Source organism: Notolabrus celidotus, chromosome 7, assembly GCF_009762535.1.
Source record: "Notolabrus celidotus isolate fNotCel1 chromosome 7, fNotCel1.pri, whole genome shotgun sequence".
Lineage (NCBI taxonomy): Eukaryota > Metazoa > Chordata > Actinopteri > Labriformes > Labridae > Notolabrus > Notolabrus celidotus.
Window position 1 is genome coordinate 16,727,384 of NC_048278.1, and position 26,145 is coordinate 16,753,528.

Consider the following 26,145-nt stretch of genomic DNA (forward strand, 5'->3'; position numbering starts at 1 on the left):
ATGATTGCACGGTTGTGTAGGACAGACCAGCCAAAGAGACTGCATCCGTCTTGATCACCTGTGATGTACAGTAGCTTGCTCTCTCCCCCACACACATCAGGGCTGGTGTGCTGTGTAGGGACCATAGACCATATAAAAAATGGAAAAACTTCATCCGCACTAGTGTGAGGTAAAGAGGTGGGCCTTTAGCCTTTTTGCCCATCTGTCAGTCTAGTCAGTCATGTCCTTATTCGAGCAAAACTTGAAGTTTAATATCTTCAGTAATACCGAGTTATAAAAATGTTCACCCCCCCTGTACAGTGTATGCCGATACAGAAATTAGCTACTCAGACCCAAACCATTTTTTTAACCAGGCTGTAAACATGTTTATTATTGCTGCAAAGATTGTCTTTTTTTGAATGGGTGTGGTTTCTGGTGTTTCTGCAGCCAGGCTCAAGTGGACACTTGATGAACTGAAGTTTTTAGCACTTTCACATGGGTTTTATATTTTAAGACAGGAGGTTGCTGCTTGGCAGGGACGTGTTGACTCTTCATACAAGTTTGAAAGAATGCCGTTGTCCGTCAAGTCACTCTTTCTTCTCTGACTGCTCGTGCTTGCGCTCACCCTAAAGCTAATGCACTCCTGCTACTGAGCCAGTGACAGTGTGAGTGAATGGTAGCTCTCACTTAGACTAGCATAAACGTGACATAACTGAGATTGATTTGCATTCGCAAGGTCATCTGCTAGAGATTGCTTACGCTAGCCGGCCAAAACTGATACTGTCGTCCACAGCGTTGTGTGCTGTGGAGTTTTTGATGGTGGCTTTTCCTGCAGTATTTAGTGAAATTCTAACAAAAGCCAGCCAGTGTTTGTTGACAGACTAATCCAGTGGTAGCTGTTAGCCACTTCCTAAACACGCAGAGGGGTGCGTTTGATTTACTGTTCTCAGTGTACCTTATATGTTGGACACCTTTTCTCAATGTAATTCTCTCTAGGATCAGACATTCATATCATTAGTAAACTGTAATAAATGTTGACGTATAATACAATAAATACAGTATAGCCTAATAGTACTCCTCATACAATTTGTCTTGTTTTGTCAGGAGGGCTGTTCTCAATGACATCTGTAATCACCTGCAGTGACAGATAAATAACCATATCTCTCCTCTCTTTCAGAGCATAGTGGCCAAGTACGGCTCTCAGTTTCGGGGAAATTCCCAGCACGATGCCCTCGAGTTCCTCCTCTGGCTTCTGGACAGAGTTCATGAAGATGCTAATTCTAGCCCAAACAACAACAACAGCAGCAGCAGCAGCAGCAGCAACAACAAGACCAAAGCCAACACCAAGGTAAGTCCACATCATCAAGCAACAGCCAGAGGCTGTATAGCAGTGAGTTGGTCTCTGTTACTGCTGTCTCACACCCACACACATATAAAACACAAACATACAAAGCTCCAGTGTCTTCCAACACTTAACACACTGCTCTTAGCAAGCCTTTGCACTGGAGCTATGGGAGAAGATAAGATAAGATATAATTTTTGTTAACAAAGATTTTTTAATGGTATTATCTGTAAAAATTGGTGTCATTATCAGTTGTGTAACTGGAGTAGTTGACCAGAGTTGTCTACTTGCATTGAGATTACCCAGGAGGGATATTAATACCAGGTCTTAAAGACCCTATAGCCTCTGGAAGCACGAAGCAACTTCCCAGGGCTTCTGAGTGCAACCAGCAATTAGCAATAAAAGATTTCTAAGTAAGACTTCCATTTCCAGTGCACACTCTTTGTTGAGTAGGTGTTGATAAGGACATTTGAGCTTGCATGCAGATGTCTGTTTATAGACGTTAATTAAAGCTAAATCTATGTAAATATGGTCAGTTGGTACTGGCATTACATTTTGGCAGATTGCATTCCAACCCTTTTGATTTCCACACAAACTATTTTCATTTAGCCAAAGCCCGCTGTAACACTAGTGGATGTTACTACTCAGACTACAAACTGAGGCCACAGCACCTCAAATACCAAAATCTGGTCATGCGCCTGCATTTCAGACAACTGACTTATCAAGTTAACTAATCTATGTGACCATTTTGAATGAGCTATGACTAGCTCCACACAAACAGAACATGAGAAATTTGGTTTGATTTTTATTCCATGGGTTTTCTCTCTGGTTTCATTTTTTATCCACAAACGATTTCAAAGGCTGCAAAAACACAGCAACCTGCTGCTCCAAGTCAAGCACCATCTGGCATGTATAAAACCCATCAAGTTTCACATTTGTGTTTGTAGACTGCCGAGTACTATTATGGTCCGTCTTTAACTGCAGAATCATGTTGCATACAACACCGAGAGGATTGTTTGATCAGTTTAGAGTATTGCATCAGTTTGGGCTACAGTTGCACGATTTACCTTGTTATTTCAAACAACCTTGCACATCACAGGTCCACTATCTAGTCACCCTGCTGTGAAATCATTCCTACACAGCAACATGCTTGTTTGATTTGAGCAAAATGAATCACTTCACACATGTTCAAACAGAAAATATTTTTTCAGAGAGAGTCTGTCTTTTCAATCCCAGATACCCTACAGATCCCAGAATGGTGCTTGTTCTGTGAAGAGTCAGTTTTGCAGTGCTCTGACTGGCTTTGTGGTTTTGACACCTACAGTAGAGTTAAATTCACTGAGCTTTGTCCTGAAATGAACCCTGTGTGTATGCTGACTCTTTCTTTGTGAGACGTACAAGGAGGAAGCAGGGATCTGTTCCTTGTCTGTCTGTCTGTCTGTCTGTCTGTCTGTCTGTCTGTCTGTCTGTCTGTCTGTCTGTCTGTCTGTCTGTCTGTCTGTCTGTCTGTCTGTCTGTGTCTCTATTGTGAGACGTTCACCTTGGAGCTTTGCACTTGGAGGGGAGCCAGAACTGGAGTTGATGTGGTGAAGGGAAATGAAGGGCAGACACATCATGACTGACTTGATGACTTTTTATCAGGATTGGATTTTTGTGCTGTCGCTTGCCAAGCACCAAAAGACTTACAATTTGTCGTCCTTTGGCATAAAGATTTATTGGACAGAATCAAAGTGAATAATTTCTCTGAGATTTGTCTTAATCTAGATGGAAACAAACACATTATTAAGGTATGATACAATACACAGTAAAATTGTTATTATTATTATTATTATTATTATTATTACATAGTATATTTGATAGGGACAGTGCAAATTACATAGTACAATTTATGGCTGTTACAAACAGCTGTAGTAACTGATACTGGGCATACAGATTATAGCTATTGCCGTCTGAAGTATAAGTCCCTGGATATAAAAGACGCTGTCTGTTTTGGGGGTCTCTTAGAGGGTCCACAACGTGCAGTATCTGTGCAGCTGTGTCCAAGTACCATCTGTTATTATATGGAGTTTGCAATCCTCTGGCTACTGATTACAGGGTGGGACTAAATATTGATGTGGCAATATTTCCTAATCCTGACTTGTATGATCCAATTACTGATATGCCTGTGCTCAATGTTGATATTTATAATAGAAAAAATGTGCCACTGTAAAAAGAAGTGACTCAGCAAGACACTGTACCAGTCTGACTCCGTGTTGCTACTTCGTGACTCCTTGTGGTGGTGCCAATGTCATAAATGAGCGTAATATGGACAGCAGTTAATTGGCTAAAGAAGAAGTTGGCGACAGCAAAATAGCAAAGAAAGAAAACAGCGGGATATCCTCAGATAATAGTGAAAAGAAGTCAAGAGATAGGCTAGCGACTTTAGAGACCAAAAAGAAGAAAGTAAGAAGAAAGATTTTCCAGTCCTTTCTGCCGAGACAAGAGAAAAGGTGCAGGATGCAGTCAAGTGCAGTTAAAATGCTTTCATGCTGTCCCCATACCTCTTATGCTGTCTCTAAACAATGCTATAGTATCTAAATGTGTGCTTTACTGGTGTCTGAATGATTATCCCAATTTCTGTTTCCAAATAAGTGAAGATAAAACGCCCATGATTAAGTTGTAAAAATTACACTTAATCTACCTTGGTCTATCTATTTCACATGTCTCTATACAGCTGTGAAATTAGGTTTGGTGAAGCATTGGTTCTCTGAATATTTACATTTATTTGAATTGATCTGCACAGATATTTCCTACCAGTTCTCTGCAGGCTATCACAAAAAGTAATTTCAGTTTATGAGTCTAGGGGACACGAGAAGTAGACCACATCATATTAGCATTTGTTTTTGAAATATTAAAGTAGTAGTCTTTTTGTACCCTTGAGTAAGTCTGTTAAAGCTGCATAAAGTTCAGGATAGAGAAACTGTGTGATTCTGAGCGTGTGTGCTTGCATGCTTATTATGGTATTAAATACAGGATAAGCAGACCTCCTGTGATCACCACTCACTGTGACAAACCCCTAGTGTTAATTACGTTTGTTAAGCATCCTGTTTTCTGGGTCGGTGTGGAGTTTGGCAGCACCTCTGCTGGTTCTACTTCCTCTCTGGGCCTTTCTGTGCTGCCAGTGGACAACCTCCAGTCCTGTTTGTAAAATGAAAACTGTTGTGAGCTGAACTGTTGCTGCGCTGCCACCCAATGCCCAGCTCCCTTCCTCTGACAGCAGCACTAATAGAACCAGCCTTTGTGCCACATAAACTGCTTAGGGCTGTAGCTCTCATTAGGGCTGCCAGTGAATCACGGTATCATAAAGCTGGCTTTCCCCCGCTACTGCTATAAGAGAGAGAAGAAGAAGAGAATCCCTGGTATTTTCTCACCAGGAGGGAACATGTCTGATTCTTTGAAGTGAAAGCTTGTAAACTGAGCTTGTCCCAAAAATTTATTTCATTCATGTACAGTACTGTGCGCAGGCTTACACTGCTGTTCATGTTAAAAAAAATTTAGAACTTCTTTCTTTCTGTCTTTCTTTCTTTCTTCCTTTCTTTCTTTCTTAACTCATTGTAGTATGAATGAGAGTATACATCCTACTTAGTATTTTCATTCTGAATGAGGGCAAATGGACAGAGAGACAAAGAGAGAGATGAAGTTATGGCTGAGTTGAGGGAAAGGAAGTCAGTAAAGTGTCTTTGACTGCTCTGTCCGTCACCTGAGCCTGGGAAACAGACATGTAGGATGATACAGGTCATGCTGAGCTGACAGAAGCTTGACAGCCCCAGTGTTGTCCCTGTCACTGTCACAGACATTTACTGACTCACACCTTGACCTGTAGTTCACCCTCAGTCCTCTTCTGAACCTACTGTACAACTTTCATAAATAAGGCCATTTTAATTTTTCACATTAGTTCATCATTAAAAAAACAAAACAATTCTGTATACATTTTTATGATGTGTAATTGTTTTCACATGGGAGGACCTCCAGAACTCCCCAAACATGTCACTTCTTCATTTTGTCCAGTGTATTGAAGACCTGTTCAGCTGAGTTAACCTTAACAGCAGCACTCCAGTCAAGCAGTCTGCTGCTACATACTCAAGCATCACCTCAGCAGCACTCCCAGCTCTTTACGGTGTAGTAGCTATCACTACATCCTGTGCATTACCTGCTTCAGTTTCATATTTTTTTGAAAGCCTCCTCATGTTGTGATATATTTTTTACTTCATTGTTATTCCAGTCACGATTTATTCTCTGGAGAAGAAATTCTCAAGGAACGAGTGTAATGACTTCCCCTAAACAAGCACATATCAGGGTTTTTCACAGTGTCATGCTGCTGACGACTTGACACAGTTTGTCAGGAACAAAAAAAAGAAGTGGTTTCCTGGTGAATGGAGATGTGTGTCTTCACCCCAGCATAGCATGACTTCTTTTTTTTCTGTTCAGGAAGAGTGTCCAACTGTTTCCTTGTTTGCTCTGACTAAAAGCTTGGATTTAACTACAAATCTGATTGCATGAGATTGTACGTGTGGACCTAACGTTCTGGTAAGTCTGTGTACGAACTACAAGTACTTTATGTTCATGTACATGATACAGTGTATGCCTTTGTAAAGAAGCTGATTTGTGTAACAATGTCTCATGTTGAATGCAGCGCGCCTGGTGAACGAGCAGTGGGAGTAGTTCTGCAGCTTCACACACATTACATAACTGTGGACACACATGAAGGCAGCTCAGTAATGTTAATCCTCCTTCCAATGGGGCCTCGCTCAACTTGCTCGGTTTCTTCCTCGCCTCACTGGAGTCACATCAGCAGCATTTCTCAATGGCTAACTGAAGACCACAGCCAGGTCAGAGTAGGGTTGAGCGATGTTGAGCAGTGCACCAGTCTCAATACCATCACTAGTGTAATGTTCTACCAAGAATTGAATATTGCTATACTGTCATCACAGGTTTAAACCTGCGTTTGGGTTTTTAACACATATTCTGGTTTTAGTGCACACATGACCAAGATTTGCTTCCCTCAACACAGATAGAGCCACGATGGTGAGTAAAAAGAAAGAAGTGCAACATAGATTAAATCCTGGCCTATTTCCTGTTCTCCTCTGACACTTGAAAGCAGAGCTACGTTTGCTAACTGGGGAGCACCATCGTCTCTTTGTTGCATCAAAGGTGGGCCCCAGTGTTAGCAGTGATAGTGACTTGTGCCACAGTGATCAGGTACACTTGTGATCCAAGTCTGCTGGAAAGTAACAGCACTGCTGGGTTTTCCTCTCTCATCAGAAAAGCTTCCCCTGTAAGGGGGGGAATTTAAACCGGTATCACTGTTGTCTGAAGTCCAAAATCATAAAAAATTGTGTAAACTCATGGTCAAAGAAGTGACTGCAGAAACTGTAACACCAAACAATTGCCGCTAATTGTAGGTCCGACAAATCTCAGCTAATTCAATGAAAAGCACAATTAGTTTCCCACAAATTATTCACAATAAAAGTCCCCAATTTGTATGTTATTGACATACCTTTAATTCTGAAACAGCCATGTCAGGAAATGGCATGTTTTCGGCAGAAGGGTAACACAAGTCAAACAGTAAAGTAAATGAGATGTCTGAAAATACAAACAGGAGGAGCTGGAGATAAATTAAAATTCAGATCATACAGATTCAGTTATAAAATACAATTTATTGAGAACTGAACACTTGTGGATTATAAAATCATCTGTCTCTGCCGCGATACATTACTGTTACTAAAAAAGAACAAGTGATTAATTCTACATCATATGGCCCAGCCCTAATGTTTCATGTTGTGCAAAGTAATAGCTTTTTTCTAACCCATTGGTATGGATGGTGAACGACAAGAGAAAGAGGCTTTTCCTAACCTTAATGTTGCTTTACGCAACACAGCTTCCCCTGAAACATGGCAGACAATGTTATATCAAAGGTCAGATCCACACTTACTATTGTGTATCATGCTCTCCTCTTAAGCTCAACAATTCTTAATTAATTATTAAGATTGACTGAACTGTCCCTGTGTATATGGTGAGAAAAAGACAGCAAACTCCAGCTTGGTATTGTCAAACAGCGACATACGTTTCTCAGCGTTCTGTGAGTGGGCTCCTGCATCGCACTACATTTAGCCTCAGGCCCCCCGTGAGTAAGATTTAGAGCGAGTGTGTTTAAAAACTCATCTGTCTTACCCCTATGGACAGTAGTGGGACACAAGGGTTGCCAGAGCATTATGTATGCATTATTCAATTTCAAGCGTCGATAGTGGTCGGCCTCTCTTACCCTTGAGGGTAGACTGTGGCGGGAGAGAGAAAAAAATCCCCTTGGCCCCTGAGCCGACTGTGTAGACTTTGAAATCAGGTCAGTGGATACTGTAAAGCGAGCAAGCCCTCTTATCGACAGGGACTGAAATAGTGAGTTTGATAGCTTTTGGCTTGTGTTCTCAAGGGAGTAGGAGAGCAAATGTCGATGAATGAGATGAATCAGCTGACAGGTGGGTTGACAGGGCGAAGCTGATGGGTCCTTGATCTGGAGTCCCCTGTTCCTCTGTCAGTCATCAGGGCATTAATGCTCTGATATGACATCCACCTCCCTGGTTTCAATCAAAAACATCGCAGTTTGAGATAAAGTTTTAAAATGACTCCAAGAAACCCTGTGACAGAATCTGGTGACAGGTTTTCTTTTGCAGGGTGTGCTGTACCATGGAAGATAGAGAGAGACTAAACTAACTGCATAACTGCTTGAAGGATCTCACTGCTGTTGCTGAGTGACAGTAACACACTCTTGTAAATAAAAAATGCAAATGTCCCATAAATATTTCAAGTTTTAATGAGTTATTAAATAACTTATTTGCCCCTGCGGGAGTATAGTTGTTGAGAGTCAAAAAGCATTTGTAAATATTTAAAACATAAATCAGAGCATTTATCAAATTTTAAAAACAGCTTTGAACTTGTGCAGAAGTTAAAAATAACTTATTGAACTGATACTTCAGAGCAAATAAATATTAGACAAAATGACAACAACAGAACACCTTAAACTGGAATCAGACAGTCATTTCTCTTTTAGGTTTCAGATTAAGTCATTAATGAGTCGTAACTCTACCTCCAACTTTATGATTCTGTGTTATTCAGAACTGTGAGGTGTGTTGCCAAGGACTGTTTTCCCCTGTACAGCGCCAGTAAAGAATGTTTTCCCGATACCAACAGTTTTATCAAGAAAAGTGGACTTAAACATTGATAAGATGATTGGAGGGTGTGTGTGTGCTGGAATGCAGCTTACATCCTGTACTGTTCGGAAGGTGACATCACATCCAATGTGTAATGGTGACACTACGAAGTGTCATTCCATTTTCTGTGCTAAATTATTAGAAAAGAGGTGTGGTGGTGTATGTATTATATGTATTTATATCTCTGTTATTTAATAATCCCTTGATTGTTTTAAGTATTGGTAGAAAATATAAAGAAGTTATCAGAGCAGTCACATGCCATAGTGTCCTTAGGAAAGACACTGAACCCCAAATTGCTCCTGCTGTTGTTTAGCGGTGTGTGAATGTGTACGAATGAGATTAGCTAATACTGATGGTCCCTTACTATAAAGCAGCCTCTACCATCAGTGAATGAATGGGTGTGAATGGGTGAATGTGAAGAGTAGTATGTAAAAGCGCTTTGAGTGGTCAGAAAGACTAGAAAAGTGCTACATAAGTACAAGTTCATTTACCATTTGCCATATTGCTAAAGTCCTTTGCCATGATGCAAACAAGCACAGATGACAGATTGCTGCAGGACCCTGCATTCTTAACAGAGCTGTCCATCAATCATTAAAACTTATAACAAATAACACTTTGACATGAATCAGCATGAGGAGAACCGACTATAGGGACACACAAATATTTGAGAAATGTATTTGACATGCAATTTTTACAGTTTGACCTCTGTTCTGTCTTTTGGCATGGGGGAGGCGGGGTTTATGACCTATACTACAGCTAGTCAGCAGGGGGAGCTCTAAATCTTTTGCCTTCATAGTCAGTGAACACTTATAGCATCAGATTAATATACACTCTACATGTGCTGTATGCAGCTGTGGCAGATGTGTTTTCTCACTGGAAATGTGACCATGAATGGTTTTGACTGTGGGTTTTGGCATGCCTTTTCTTTCCAGTACTGTGTACCACCATGGAATCTTTTAGTGGTATGAGAAGTACCTTACCGTAACGGCCCACTTTCACCCCCGTAGCAGTGTGTTTGACACTTTTTCTCATTTCAGACACCTGTCGAATTGAGCCAATTCTGAGATTGATATCATGGTCTGGGAAACTGACAAAGTCTTTTAGATTTGAACTTTCATAGAGTGTCTGTGGCTGTAACATAAGATGACAGAGGAGCGACCACCAGAAAACATTTCCTGTCCTCCCCCTGGTGTTTGTGTCACGTCCAGGTGAAGCTGTTCTTTTTTGAAGCCTTCAGTCACCTTCTGGCTGCTCGTTCCCTTCACTGCTTAGCTCCTGCTCTAAGTCTCAAACAGGTTACTTCAAAACAGCATAACCCTTGCCACAGCCACCCACCCACCCAACCTCCACAGACTCGGCCAGCAACTTGATTTAAACTGAGAGTGACATTTGTGAGATGCCACAAATTCCTGCTGACAGAAAGGGAGAACGGGGTGTCTTGGAGATACCCCTGTGTATTTTCATTCTTTAAACTTTTCTCAGAAAGTGTTCAGAAATATGGATGGGAAATGTTTCACATTGAAAAATAAACGTTGAAGCATGTTGTTGCTACTTTGATTGACTCTGACTTGTAAAGACCTGTGTAACAGTAATCCTGTTAGAAGTTATTACCCTGCTTTAATATGTAGGGAAGATATAGATACCAGTTTGGAGTGAATCTGAGAGTTATACATTTTATCAGTACATAACAGTCTGGACAGAGTGAGCAGGGTCAGCTAATCCCCCTGTGCTACCCTACCCCTCTAATAGGATTTACACAGGGGAGATGAAAACTTATTTTTTTTATATATATTTCCCATATTTCTGCCTTGACTTTTTCGCCATGGCTTCATCCATTATTCACTCCGACTGTTCAAGTGTCTTTTTAAAGCCTCTTTTCTGACGTAATGTCTCGATCTATCAGCAAGTTAGGGTTGAATGACTGAGTAGGCCGACAAATCCCCTGCCCCTTCCCACTCCTGTAACCTTGTCAGACTTGGAATTTGGATTTGGCTAGGGTTGAATTGGGATGAAACAAAAGGGCTGAGTTGGCGTTTTTCTTTGACCTGTGAAAGAAGTTTCTAAAGGCTGACAGCTTCTTGGTTTTACACTGTCATCTCTGAATTGGTGTGATTTATGTGATACCTGTATGTTGATGCTGGAGAATAGGCTACTGCCTGCACGGCATCATGGAACATTAGATACAGGTTACTGTTGTGACTGTGCCAAACCTACTTAAGCAACTCTCTTTCCCAAAAGGAAGGGCTGTCTGTGCATTTGTCCTTCAAGTTTGTTTGTTTTAATAATTTCTTTGGGGGACGACATGCAACCAAGGGCTGAGGTCGGGAGTCGAACCAGCAACCACTACAACAATGGCAGTAGCCTCGCTCAGTACATGGGACGCAGGCTTAAACCGCTAGGCCAACTGGTGCCCCAGGACCTTCAATTTTTTAACTTAACATTGATTGGATTGATACACCTCAGCCCTCGGGGACATGCAACCAAGGGCTGAGGCTTGGAGTCAAACCAGCAACCACTGCAACAAGGGCAGTAGCCTCGCTCAGGACATGGGACGCAGGTTTAAGCCACTAGGCCAACTGGTGCCCCAGGTCCATTGTTGAAGATCCAAGGGACTGAAAGAGGCTGAATTTGTAGCATTCAGTTCTGACTCTAGTGCCTAACCCTAGGACTTAACTTTTTGTGTCTAAACTCACAAATCATAGCTTTCTAAGACAGAACGTTGGCTGATGTCTGAGTGTGCATCAAAAATTTGGTGACATTTGCCCTATAGGTGGCGCTGTGACGGCATCTGAGTACTGTTACCGATCGACTTAACTCTTAAAGTTTGTCTCAGCAAAGCCCCAAGAATGTGCAGTATCAAGGTTGATCACATCAGCACTTTCTAAAAGAATGCAAGCTGAAATTTTCTCACTCTGGTTGTGCACATGCTCGGAGCTACCATGGTCTAAACTGGCACAGCAGGAGTATAAATGAAAAGACAAAGTTAAGATACCAGTCCTAAGGTCACCAGGAGTTTACCAAGGACTTAGGGAGCATCAGTTCAAATTTGCAAATTTTTCCTTTGAGCATTTTTACATAACTTACATATAGCATTTCTTATTCCAAACTTGAGTCCCTAGTCAAAAAAATAAAAAATACAGCCAGGGATCCAGGTTTGTTGTAGCCTCAGGCCACTAGCTTCAAGCAAAGACGAGGAGCGGGCTGCAGAGGTCTACATAAGTAAGCATACTTATTTCTGACTCGGGAACCCTCAGCAACCTAAGAAGGTAAAACAACTTGAACTTTTCAGCCCCAACAAGTGACATCACTTAAGTCAATCTCTCAGACTCACAGCTCCTCCTTGGAGCCCCAATAGTTTTTATACAGCTATTTTACATGCACAGAGGCATTCCCCAATACCTGTAAACAAACCTTGATGTGTACAACCTGTGGCATTAAAATGCACCAGTCATGGACTGGGCATAAAACCACAGCAGGTGTTCTCGTGAAAATTAAGCATGATTATGCAGCTACATTCAGATATCAGAGAGTGGTCTTGGTGGGGAGCCTCTCTAAGTGGATGACTCACTACAACTTTGCTGTCTTTATACACACAGTGGTTTACCCCTTTCTGCCTCCTCTCTTCTGTATGTGTCTGATCTTTTGACAATAATCATTTATAACGACACCCAAATAACACAACTCACGTTTTTAAATCTGACTTGTTATTACGTTATAGCAACAGGTGGTCTGTGTTAAGTCAAGTCTTGTTAAGTGCAGAGTGACATGGGCAGCTACCATTTACACCTAATTTTTAGGCAGTGACAAGAGAGGGGTTTATATTCAAAAAGAGATGTTACACCTTAATCTTAATCCTGATTACCTGCAGAGCTTGAGTCGAGTGCTGCAGGTTATGAGATAAGAAGGGTTAGAGGGGATGTCTAGATCATGGATTGCAGACGGCGATCTTGTGCGATCGCCCCTACATGGAACCACTGCAGTATGAACATCTTCACCCCCAACCATTATATCAGTCAATCCATTCCCTGTCAGAAATCACTCCCTTGCTAGATTGTAAAACTAGGTTTGGTATGGGTCTTAGGGATGGGCATTTCAAGCCAAAATACTATTTGATAATCATTGCATCTATTCAACAATTATTTGAATAATCCGCCGAACACATGCACACAGACCTGTACCATGGCCCATTTGTGTGGCAGTTGCGTTAACCAGCAGCAGGAAGAGGTACTGCTAGTAGCAGGCACTGACAGCGTCTGTCTTGATCTTTATGTCAGTGTATCTGTGATGCGGCATGGCGTTTATGTTTACATTTAACAGCTCAGTCTCTGGAAATACGTCTGTAATAGTGTGAGATTCAAAAACTGAGAAAATCGCTGCGACTAACGATGGGTACCGAATTCGGTACTTTTATAGGTACCGACCGAATTCCGTTGGTACTACCGAGTACCGACCCACGTAAAATCAAACGGTACCATGTTTCGGTACCTGAATGCATCCCTGTGACTGTGAGGGAGTGGAAGAGGAGGCGAGTTTCCATACTTTCGCCCTGTAATAAAGTCAGAGACTGATCGGGTGGACGTCTCTGCTCTCTGCATCTGCACGTGAGCGCGCCAAACGGAGCCTGCAGCTGACAAGTGCGCGCACTCACAGCGAGGCAGAGCTGCAGGAGGATTACGTTTATTTCATACAGTCTATGGTTGAGAGGGTCTCTCTCGCTCCGACTACCTGCCCTGTTTATAACCGTTGCTGTGTGCGTGAATGCCCAACAAGTAAGTTGTGTGTCCTGTTATTATAAAGAGACGGAGAACTGACTCTCCCCATTCACAGGCGTTCACGTGTGTTCATTGATAAACTCCCGAAAGAGCAATTAGACGCCATGAGCACGTGTCAGCTAATATATCTAATCACCTATATAATCGTGTTTCTGTTCATTTCATGTTAAATTAGATAAATATGTCAAATTAAACAAATTTTAATTTTTTTTTTTAAATTAACATTTATTACCACATAAACACACAAAAGTACCGAAAATTGGTACCATTGAGTACCCGGTACCGATTCCCAGGTACCGGGTATCGATACCGTATTGGTTCAAATGTGAAAGGTACCCATCCCTAGCTGCGACCCTCGCTAATGTGTTCTTCTTCTTTTGCTATATAAAGCAGTTAGCATTCTTCTTCTTCTGTTACTTAATGTAGGTAGCAAACAGCTTTAAGACACTCTATAGCTACCATCTGGTGGGAATACCGTATTACAACAAGGCAATGGTAAAAATGATGAAAAATTGTACTTTTAAAATGATAAAATGTCCGCAGTAACTCTTCAGTTTTTGCTAAGTGAAATAAGTATTCGAATATTCAAAAATCCTTGCCCATCCCTAATGGGTCTCTTGATAACCATCATGCTGGGTCCTCGTTCTTCCAGTCAGAGAAGTACTGACAATTGTCTCAGCCCAAGTATATTGCGGTTGTTTCACTGCAACCCTGTTTAGATATAAACCACCACAGAGCTGAAAAAACAACAACTCTAATATTAAAGGTGTTGACAGTTTTGTGAACAGCTGCTAAAAGCCTAGAGAGACCTGTTTGACCCCGCAGTAGAAATCACAGAAATCATGCATGACATTTCAGCACAGAGAGAAGCAGAGTGCCAGAGTGTTGGTAAGCAGAGGGATCTAGAGTAGGGACCCCCCAACCAGCTGTGGAGCCACCCTGCAGAGGAGCGCCATGATTGAAATGCCATTCAGCAGGAGGTTATGAAAAATTAAATATGTCCTCTCAGGGGGCAAAACAGTTGCACAGAGAGAGAGAAAGACACAAATACATACACACAGGAGATCCATATGCAGCTGCAGCAACATGAGTCCAGAGATTGATTCATGTTCAGGAGATGCCAGCAGGTACATCCTTCAGACCTCCTCTTGTCCTCTGTAGCTCCTTCACATTCTACAAGTGTCCTTTCTGTGTGTATTTGTATGTGTGTTTGCGTGTGTGAAGGAGTTTTCAGGATGAGCTTTTAAAACCCTCTCTTGCATGTTTGACAAGGGCAGACAGAAATGCCCTTATTTGCTCCCTCTTTTTGTGTGATTTTCTTTTAGGCCTTGGATGGATTTTTCGTCCACACTTTGTCCATTTTTTTGAACAGTACTCACTCGCTCACTCACTCACTCACTCACTCACTCACTCACTCACTCACTCACTCACTCACTCACTCACTCACTCACTCACTCACAGTTGACTGCAGTTTCTCCAGGTGGGCATAAGAAACACTTCCACCAGCGTGCAGGTGGACATTCTCAGTGAGAGGCTTTTAATGGATCCTACTATGTGAATGAAATATTCACGAAATTTCTCCAGAATCATTTAATTAAGTACATGAATGTTTCAAAAGATGTCCTGCTTTAAATAGTTCAAGAACATCTGAAAGATAAACTTCAGTCTATAGAGAGAGAGAGAGGGAGAGAGAGAGGGAGAGAGAGAGAGAGAGAGAGAGAGAGAGAGAGAGAGAGAGAGATGAGGGGGGCTGGTGGAGAGGTCTCACTAATAAAGAGCAGGTTGAATTGAGGTCTATGGGAAGTTAATGGAAGTTTGGCTTGTATTATTAATGTTGAAGGATTTGACATTTTCAGATTGAGCTCTGTATGAAAGTGAAAGTTAATGACCTTCACTCTGCAACAGTTTAAGAAAATAATAATTTTCATTAGGATGTGATTTGCAGAGGTGAAAGTGATTTCTTTTTTTCTTTTCAATTGATATTGAAAAAAATGTTTGACTCTCAGGCCCCTGAAGAGTCATTGTCTGTCTAGTCGTCATAGAGCTGCGCCAAGTGAAATCCTGAAATTTGACATCATCTGAAAAGATCAAACATTTTTCACCCTACTGATACACCTCCATTTCACTGACTGACTTCTGTCTGCTTGAAAAACTACCCTTAACTAGATTTACTAATTCAACTAACAAAATGTGATGAAGAAATGTAAGTTATCTGACAAGAGGCTGGGGGACACCAAATTAAAACTGTGGCTGAGGCCTGTCACTGGGAATAACCAGCATTTAGTGTCATTAATTAACACAAACAATGCACTAAATACAACTAGATTTTACTTTTGGCGAGTAAATGTTCGTGCCATAATAGTAGTGTAATAAAAATAATAACTTTTGAGTTTTGGGTTACCTACAGCTTCCATTTTTTGCTCCTATGCTGTCTGCATGTCTTAACTTCTCTGTGTTGATACATACAAGCATAATGTGAATGTCACTGTACACTGATGAATGCTCAGCTGTTGTATAAACAGATAATAGGTGAAAACTTGGAGTTTTAAAGGGGGTTAAATGAAACATTGTGCTGATGGAGAATGTACAAGTCCATTTATCATTTAGAGTACAGTACTTCATTTATTTTAGGAAATGTCAGTGATTGAGGGCTAGGGATTGAGTCACAGGCGGCTCTGCTGCAAAATAATTTAGATGCAGCTAAAAACAGTGAATGTGAACTAGTTAATTCGTTTGTGTAAGCTGAACTTTGAGCAAGCTCTCTTTTAGTGTGAACTTGCACAACTCTGTTCAACACGTCAAACTCAGACCAAGACCATCATCCTTTACATGGAACGTGTATACCAATCCACGGCTCCATGGAACAGTGCAATCAGACCTTTAATGTTGAGATGTATAACCAATTTCGAAAAGATTTGCTTTTGCTTTCTTTGGCAACATCTTTGCCTTGCTTCCTCAGAAGCGTTTCAGAAGTGAATCAATTCATTTCTACATCTACCACATGGAATTCAGAGGGATGCTGTTGTTAATATTGCTTCATGAGAAATGAGCAAGACTTGGGATGTCAGCAACAGCATGACACAATCACCTAAACTGCCAAAAAAAATTGTTTTACAAAAATGACAACCTCAGACTTAGAAAACCAGGAGGAAGCCTGGCTTTTTCTTGGCTTTTGGGAGTAAATGCCCCTGCAGCTATGATTGCCAGCTGCCCCCTCTCCTCTGGATGAATGGATTACCAGATTTATCAGGGTTCCCACGCGTCCTGGAAAACCTGGAAAACAGTTGACCAACACCTGGAAAATGGGAGAAAAAGTAAAATGTCCTGGAAAATCACATAAAGTCCTGGAAAATTATTCCAACATGGCTGCGTTTGACCTGACCCTATTAACAAAACACATCCCCATTCATTGAAAGTTCAACAGCGTTGAGTGCACGCTGTGCTGGAAAAGACAGCAACACTGCGCAACTTTTTTCACATCTTTTATCCTTCACTTCATAATCATGCATTCACAGAAAACGGGGGTATATTGTTTATGTTTTATGGTACATTTGGCTCAATTACCGTACTCTAGCTCAGTTATTCTCAAAGTGGGGTCCTGGGACCCCTGGGGGTCTGCGAACCATAGTGTGGGGGTCCGTGAAATAATTAGAATATATTTCTAGTAAATCATAAAATTGTGCTGTGTCATTACAAAACAGCATATACACCGTTGTTATGATACCATTTGGTGGCTCGAAGGGATATGTGAGTCTTGTTACTGTTAATTTTCTGAAAGCGTTTAAGATCAATTACTTGAAAAGTATAAATGCTGTCATGTTGAGTCCGTACCAGAACCGTACCAGAACCGAACCAGACTTGAACCAGAACCAAACCAGAACCGAACCACACCCGAACCATAACCGAACCATAACCGTACCAGAACTGAACCAGAACGGAAACAGAACCGAACCAGAAACATACCAGAACCGAACCAGAACCGAACTAGAACCGTACCAGAACCGTACCAGAACCGAACCAGAGGTGAACCAGAATCGAACCAGAACAGAACAGAACCGAACAAGAACCATACCAGAACAGAACCAGAACAGAAACAGAACTGAACTCAAGCAAACTGAACCAAAACCAGAACCAAACTCAAGCAAACAGAACCAGAACCAACTCAGGTAAACAGAAACAGAACCAACTAGGGTAATTAGAGTGATTAGGATTAGGGTTAGGGTTGTGATTAGGGTTAAGGTTGTGATTAGGGTTAGGGTTAGTGTTAGGGTTGTCATTAGGGTTGTGATTAGGGTTAGGGTTGTGATTAGGGTTAGGGTTGTGATTTGGGTTAGGGTTAGTGTTAGGGTTGTGATTAGGGTTAGGGTTAGGGTTAGGGTGGTGATTAGGGTTATGATTAGGGTTAGGGTTGTGATTAGGGTTAGGGTAAAGGTTTTGATTAGGGTTAGGATTGTGATTAGGATTAGGGTTAGGGTTAGGATTAGGCTAAGGGTTGTGATTAGGGTTTTGATTAGGGCTAGGGTTAGGGTGGTGATTAGGGTTATGATTAGGGTTAGGGTTGTGATTAGGGTTAGGGTAAAGGTTTTGATTAGGGTTAGGATTGTGATTAGGATTAGGGTTAGGGTTAGGATTGTGATTAGGGTTAGGGTTACGATTAGGGTTAGGGTTAGGATTAGGGTTAGGGTTGTGATTAGGGTTGTGATTAGGGTTAGGGTTGTGATTTGGGTTAGGGTTAGGGTTAGGATTGTGATTAGGATTAGGGTTAGGGTTAGGATTGTGATTAGGGTTAGGGTTATGATTAGGGTTAGGGTTAGGGTTCAGATTAGGGTTAGGGTTAGGATTAGGGTTGTGATTAGGGTTAGGGTTGTGATTTGGGTTAGGGTTAGTGTTAGGGTTGTCATTAGGGTTGGGGTTAGGGTTAGGGTTGTGATTTGGGTTAGGGTTAGTGTTAGGGTTGTGATTAGGGTTAGGGTTAGGGTTGTGATTAGGGTTGTGATTAGGGTTAGGGTTAGGGTGGTGATTAGAGTTATGATTAGGGTTATGATTAGGGTTAGGGTTGTGATTAGGGTTAGGGTAAAGGTTTTGATTAGGGTTAGGATTGTGATTAGGATTAGGGTTAGGGTTAGGATTGTGATTAGGGTCATGGTTACGATTAGGGTTAGGGTTAGGATTAGGCTTAGGGTTGTGATTAGGGTTTTGATTAGGGCTAGGGTTAGGGTGGTGATTAGGGTTATGATTAGGGTTAGGGTTGTGATTAGGGTTAGGGTTAAGGTTGTAATTAGGTTTAGGATTGGGGTTAGGGTTTGGGTTGTGATCAGGGTTAGGGTTGTGATTAGGGATAGGGTTAGGGTTAGGGTTAGGGTTAGGGTTAGGATTAGGTTTAGGTTTGTGATTAGGGTTAGGGTTGTGATTAGGGTTGGGGTTAGGGTTAGGGTTGGGGTTAGTGTTAGGTTTGTGATTAGGGTTATGATTATGATTAGGGTTTTGGTTAGGATTATGATTAAGATTAGGGTTAGGATTAGGGTTAGGATTAGGGTTTGGACTAGGATTAGGGTTAGGGTTAGGGTAAGGATTAGGGTTAGGGTTAGGATTAGGGTTAGGTTTAGAACCAGAACTAAATTTAAGCATACAGAACCAGAACCAAACTCATGCAAACAGAACCAGGATCAAACTCAACCAGAACCGAATCAGAACCGAACCAGAACCGAATCAGAACCGAATCAGAACCGAACCAGAACCGAACCAGAACTGAACCAGTACCGAACCAGAACCGAACCAGAACTGAACCAGAACTGAACCAGAACCAGAACCGAACCGTACCAGAACTGAACCAGAACCGAACCAGAGGTGAACCAGAATCTAACCATAACAGAACAGAACCAGAACCATACCAAAACAGAACCAGAACCGAACCAGAACAGAACTCAAGCAAACTGAACCAAAACCAGAACCAAACTCAAGCAAACAGAACCAGAACCAACTCAGGTAAACAGAAACAGAACCAACTAGGGTAATAAGGGAGATTAGGATTAGGCAGGGTTCCCATGCGTCCTGGAAAACCTGGAAAACAGTTGACCAGTTTTCCAGTACTGGAAAATACCTGGAAAATGGGAGAAAAAGTAAAATGTCCTGGAAAAGCACTTATAGTTCTGGAAAATTATTCCAACATGGCTGCGTGCGACCTGACCCTATTAACAAAACACATCCCCATTCATTGAAAGTTGAGTGCACGCTGTGCTGGAAAAGATAGCGACACTGTGCAACTTTTTTCACATCTTTTCTCCTTCACTTCATAATCATGCATTCACAGAAAACGGGGGTATATTGTTTATGTTTTATGGTACATTAACCTTGTAGAGTGCTCTATTGATTCAAAGAGTCTTATATTTAAGTTATAGTGTGACCAGTGGAGTCGGGCAGAGAGCTTGGGGGTCTGTGCCTCACAACTTTCTCTGCAGGCTGAGAGCTCATTTACCGTACTCTAGCTCAGTTGTTCTCAAAGTGGGGTCTTGGGACCCCTGGGGGTCCGTGAACCATAGCGTGGGGGTCCGTGAAATAATTTGAATACATTTGTAATAAATTATAAAATTGTGCTGTGTCATTACAAAACAGCATACACCATTGTTATACCATTTGGTGGCTCGAAGGGATATGTGAGTCTTGCTACTGTTAATTTTCTGAAAGCGTTTAAGATCAATTACTTGAAAAGTATAAATGCTGTCATGTTGAGTCCACAAGGAATGAAATGACCCTCTGTTTTAAAGTATCCAAGTGGTATTGACTTGATTCAAATTGAAGTGTTATCTGTTTATCACTATGGTACAGGTCTGAAGTATTTACATTGATACGTTTTACAATACAAATAGTTCCAAGGGCAACTAAGAGTGCAAATGGTAGTAAGCATGTGCTTGAGTGATGGGAACTTCGGCTCTTTTCAGAGAGCCATCTCTTTTAACTCAGCTCCCAAAGAAGAGCTGGCTCTTTCGACTCCCGAACGGCTCTTAATATAGGATCTTTTGTTGCCGTATATTTTACCTTAACTTTGAAAAAACTAATGGTTTGTGTTGAAAACCCTTTAACGTAGCGTGTTTTTATGAGCAGCCTTATAATTGCCCAATTTTGTGCATTTCTGTTACAAAACCATTCTCACCCTGATCCTAGGGTTAGGGTTGTAATCAGGGTTAGGGTTGTGATTAGGGTTAGGGTTAGGATTAGGGTTGGGGTTAGGATTAGGGTTAGGGTTGTGATTAGGGTTAGGATTACGGTTAGGGTTGTGATTAGGGTTAGGATTACGGTTAGGGTTGTGATTAGGGTTAGGGTTGTGATTAGGGTTAGGGATAGGGATAGGCTTAAGGTTACGATTAGGGTTAGGGTTAGGGTTGTGGTTAGGGTTAGGATTAGGGTTAGGGTTAGGGATAGGGATAGGCTTAAGGTTATGATTAGGGTTAGGGTTGTGGTTAGGGTTAGGGTTAGGATTAGGGTTAGGGTTGTGATTAGGGTTAGGATTACGGTTAGGGTTGTGATTAGGGTTAGGGTTGTGATTAGGGTTAGGGATAATAAATAGGCATATGGTTACGATTAGGGTTAGGGTTGTGATAAGGGATAGGGTTAGGGTTGTGGTTAGGGTTAGGATTAGGGTTAGGGTTGTGATTAGGGTTAGGGTTAGGGTTCAGATTAGGGTTCAGATTAGGGTTAGGGTTAAGATTAGGGTTAGGGTTAGGGTTCAGATTAGGGTTAGGGTTAGGGTTAGGATTAGGGTTAGGGTTAAGATTAGGGTTAGGGTTAGGGTTCAGATTAGGATAAGGGTTAGGGTTAGGGTTAGGATTAGGATTAGGGTTAGGGTTAAGACTAGGGTTAGGGTTAGGGTTCAGATTAGGGTTAGGGTTAGGATTAGGGTTAGGGTTAGGGTTCGGATTAGGGTTAGGGTTAGGGTTAGGATTACGGTTAGGGTTGTGATTAGGGTTAGGATTACCGTTAGGGTTGTGATTAGGGTTAGGGATAGGGATAGGCTTAAGGTTACGATTAGGGTTAGGGTTGTGATAAGGGATAGGGTTAGGGTTGTGGTTAGGGTTAGGATTAGGGTTAGGGTTGTGATTAGGGTTAGGGTTAGGGTTCAGATTAGGGTTCAGATTAGGGTTAGGGTTAAGATTAGGGTTAGGGTTAGGGTTCAGATTAGGGTTAGGGTTAGGGTTAGGATTAGGGTTAGGGTTAAGATTAGGGTTAGGGTTAGGGTTCAGATTAGGATAAGGGTTAGGGTTAGGGTTAGGATTAGGATTAGGGTTAGGGTTAAGATTAGGGTTAGGGTTAGGGTTCAGATTAGGGTTAGGGTTAGGATTAGGGTTAGGGTTAGGGTTCGGATTAGGGTTAGGGTTAGGGTTAGGATTACGGTTAGGGTTGTGATTAGGGTTAGGATTACCGTTAGGGTTGTGATTAGGGTTAGGGATAGGGATAGGCTTAAGGTTACGATTAGGGTTAGGGTTGTGATAAGGGATAGGGTTAGGGTTGTGGTTAGGGTTAGGATTAGGGTTAGGGTTGTGATTAGGGTTAGGGATAGGGATAGGCTTAAGGTTATGATTAGGGTTAGGGTTGTGGTTAGGGTTAGGATTAGGGTTAGGGTTGTGATTAGGGTTAGGGTTAGGGTTCAGATTAGGGTTAGGGTTAGGGTTCAGATTAGGGTTAGGGTTTAGATTAGGGTTAGAGTTAGGGTTCAGATTAGGGTTAGGATTAGGGTTCAGATTAGGGTTAGGATTAGGGTTAGGGTTGTGATTAGGGTTAGGGTTAGGGTTAGGATTAGGGTTAGGGTTAAGATTAGGGTTAGGGTTAGGGTTCAGATTAGGGTTAGGATTAGGGTTAGGGTTAGGATAAGGGTTAGGGTTAGGATTAGGATTAGGGTTAAGATTAGGGTTAGGGTTAGGGTTCAGATTAGGGTTAGGATTAGGGTTAGGGTTGTGATTAGGGTTAGGGTTAGGGTTAGGGTTCAGATTAGGGTTAGGGTTAGGATTAGGGTTAGGGTTCAGATTAGGGTTAGGGTTAAGATTAGGGTTAGGGCTAGGGTTAGGGTTAGGGTTAGGGTTCAGATTAGGGTTAGGGTTAGGATTAGGGTTAGGGTTAAGATTAGGGTTAGGGTTAAGATTAGGGTTGGGGTTAGGGTTCAGATAAGGGTTAGGGTTGGGGTTCAGATTAGGGTTAGGGTTAGGATTAGGGTTAGGGTTAGGGTTCGGATTAGGGTTGGGGTTAGGGTTCAGATTAGGGTTAGGGTTCAGATTAGGGTTAGGGTTCAGATTAGGGTTAGGGTTAAGATTAGGGTTAGGGTTAGGGTTAGGGTTCAGATTTGGGTTGGGGTTAGGGTTAGGATTAGGGTTAGGGTTAGGGTTAGGGTTCAGATTAGGGTTAGGGTTAGGGTTCAGATTAGGGTTAGGGTTAGGATTAGGGTTAGGGTTGTGATTAGGGTTAGAGTTGTGATTAGGGTTAGGGTTAGGGTTCAGATTAGGGTTAGGGTTAGGATTAGGGTTAGGGTTAGGGTTCGGATTAGGGTTGGGGTTAGGGTTAGGGTTAGGGTTCAGATTAGGGTTAGGATTAGGGTTAGGGTTAGGGTTCGGATTAGGGTTAGGGTTAGGGTTAGGATTACGGTTAGGGTTGTGATTAGGGTTAGGATTACCGTTAGGGTTGTGATTAGGGTTAGGGATAGGGATAGGCTTAAGGTTACGATTAGGGTTAGGGTTGTGATAAGGGATAGGGTTAGGGTTGTGGTTAGGGTTAGGATTAGGGTTAGGGTTGTGATTAGGGTTAGGGATAGGGATAGGCTTAAGGTTATGATTAGGGTTAGGGTTGTGGTTAGGGTTAGGATTAGGGTTAGGGTTGTGATTAGGGTTAGGGTTAGGGTTCAGATTAGGGTTAGGGTTCAGATTAGGGTTAGGGTTTAGATTAGGGTTAGAGTTAGGGTTCAGATTAGGGTTAGGATTAGGGTTCAGATTAGGGTTAGGATTAGGGTTAGGGTTGTGATTAGGGTTAGGGTTAGGGTTAGGATTAGGGTTAGGGTTAAGATTAGGGTTAGGGTTAGGGTTCAGATTAGGGTTAGGATTAGGGTTAGGGTTAGGATAAGGGTTAGGGTTAGGATTAGGATTAGGGTTAGGGTTAAGATTAGGGTTAGGGTTAGGGTTCAGATTAGGGTTAGGATTAGGGTTAGGGTTGTGATTAGGGTTAGGGTTAGGGTTAGGGTTCAGATTAGGGTTAGGGTTAGGATTAGGGTTAGGGTTCAGATTAGGGTTAGGGTTAAGATTAGGGTTAGGGCTAGGGTTAGGGTTCGGGTTAGGGTTCAGATTAGGGTTAGGGTTAGGATTAGGGTTAGGGTTAAGATTAGGGTTAGGGTTAAGATTAGGGTTGGGGTTAGGGTTCAGATAAGGGTTAGGGTTGGGGTTCAGATTAGGGTTAGGGTTAGGATTAGGGTTAGGGTTAGGGTTCGGATTAGGGTTGGGGTTAGGGTTAGGGTTCAGATTAGGGTTAGGGTTCAGATTAGGGTTAGGGTTCAGATTAGGGTTAGGGTTAAGATTAGGGTTAGGGTTAGGGTTAGGGTTCAGATTTGGGTTGGGGTTAGGGTTCAGATTAGGGTTAGGGTTAAGATTAGGGTTAGGGTTAGGGTTCAGATTAGGGTTAGGGTTAGGGTTCAGATTAGGGTTAGGGTTAGGATTAGGGTTAGGGTTGTGATTAGGGTTAGGGTTGTGATTAGGGTTAGGGTTAGGGTTCAGATTAGGGTTAGGGTTAGGATTAGGGTTAGGGTTAGGGTTCGGATTAGGGTTGGGGTTAGGGTTAGGGTTAGGGTTAGGATTAGGGTTCAGATTAGGGTTAGGGTTAGGGTTCGGGTTAGGGTTCGGATTAGGGTAAGGGTTTGAACCAGAACTAAACTTAAGTAAACAGAACCAGAACCAAACTCATGCAAACAGAACCAGAACCAAACTCAAGCAAACACAACCAGAACCGAACCAGACCCGAGCCAGAACGTACCAGAACTAAACCAGAACCGAACCGAACCGAAGCGAACCGTGCCAGAACCAAACCAGAATCGAACCAAATTCAGCCAGATCCAAACCAGAACGTTCCAGAACTTAACTATAACCGAACCAGAACCGAACTGAACCAGAACTGTGCCAGAACCGCACAAGAACCGAACCAGAACCGAACCAGAATCGAACCAGAACTGAACAAAAACTTAACCAGAACTGAACCCGAACCAGAACCGAAAAGAACCGCACCGAACCGAACCAGAACCCTGCCAGAACCGAACCAGAACCGAACCAGAACCGAACCGAACAAGAACCGATCCGAACCAGAACCTTAAAAGAACCGAACCAGAACCGAACCAGAACCAGAGCCAAACTCAAGCAAACACAACCAGAACCGAACCAGACCCGAGCCAGAACGTACTAGAACTGAACCAGAACCGAAGCGAACCGAACCAGAACCATGCCAGAACCAAACCAGAACCGAACCAAACTCAGCCAGAACCGAACCAGAACCGAACCGAACCAGAACTGTGCCAGAATCTAACCAGAACTGAACCAGAACTTAACCAGAACTTAACCAGAACTGAACCCGAACCAGAACCGAACCAGAACCGCACCGAACTTAACCAGAACCGTGCCAGAACCGAACCAGAACCGAACCGAACCAGAACTGTGCCAGAATCGAACCAGAACTGAACCAGAACTTAACCAGAACTGAACCCGAACCAGAACCGAACCAGAACCGCACCGAACTTAACCAGAACCGTGCCAGAACCGAACCAGAACCGAACCAGAACCGAACCAGAACAAGAAACAAACCGAATCAAACCAGAACCCAGCCAGAACCTTACAAGAACCGAACCAGAACCGAACCAGAACCGAACCAGAACTGAATCAGAACCGAACCAGAAGCAGAACCAGAACCGAACTTAAGCAAACAGAACCAGAACCAAACTCAAGCAAACATTATTAATGTCCTCATGTTGGCATTGAGAAAAATCCGATGCCTCAGCTTGGATGGGCTGATCTGATTTCTCCTCTCAGTGAGTATTTGCCCGGTCTTCAAGAAGACTCTCTGAAGGAACAGATGAAGCCAGGATACACAGCCTCCCCTCCATCACCTGTATCCTATATCCTCACATGTGATTTGGCTGCATGGCTGCCAAGCTGACCAATCAACACAAAGTTCTGCTGTGAGCAGAGCTGGGGTTGAGCACTGTGAGAAAAAAACGAAAGGAAAAAACTGGGAGCCGGCTCTGTCTGGATGCGAGCCGGGTCTTCTGATTCACTATAAAGCATCGGCTCTCAGAGCCGCAGCTTTTGAACATGACACATCACTAATGTGCTTAATCTGTGTTAGAATTATGAGGGGGTCCTTGGACAATTTTCTCACCTGTAAGGGGTCCCTGGCTCCAAAAAGTTTGAGAACCCCTGCTCTAGCTAGTAGGAGTGCAAACTCCCGATAGTGAAAACAAACGGAACAAAAAGAGCGACACAGCTGCACAGAAACTCCTAGACTCCTAGACTACATGTCTTTCAATGTAGACTTCCACTGAGAGGAACATATTAGACTATTTAGGAACTAAATTAGGAACTAAATTTAGACTGTCATACCAGCTTGATCATCAATGAAAATGTCCTGGAAATGTCCTGGAAAATGATCTCTGGAAAAGAGTGGGAACCCTGTTTATCCTTTGATGCAATGAAATTTAACCCATGTGAGCGTTCTTTTAAGACTGGGAGTTCTTGTTAATTTAAATGATTTAAAGTAACAGAAGTTCATCTGTCATGTTATTCGATTGATTGCA

The 26,145-nt window shown here is 42.3% G+C and overlaps 1 protein-coding gene across 1 annotated transcript in view; it reads left to right on the forward strand.

Annotated features, from left to right (window-relative positions):
• Positions 1-26,145, forward strand: part of usp43a (ubiquitin specific peptidase 43a) — a 137,486-nt gene that overhangs the window by 16,272 nt on the left and 95,069 nt on the right. The window contains exon 2 of the mRNA XM_034689029.1: positions 1,157-1,327. Within this exon, the coding sequence (XP_034544920.1) occupies positions 1,157-1,327 (171 nt within the window). The remainder of the gene's footprint in view (positions 1-1,156; positions 1,328-26,145) is intronic.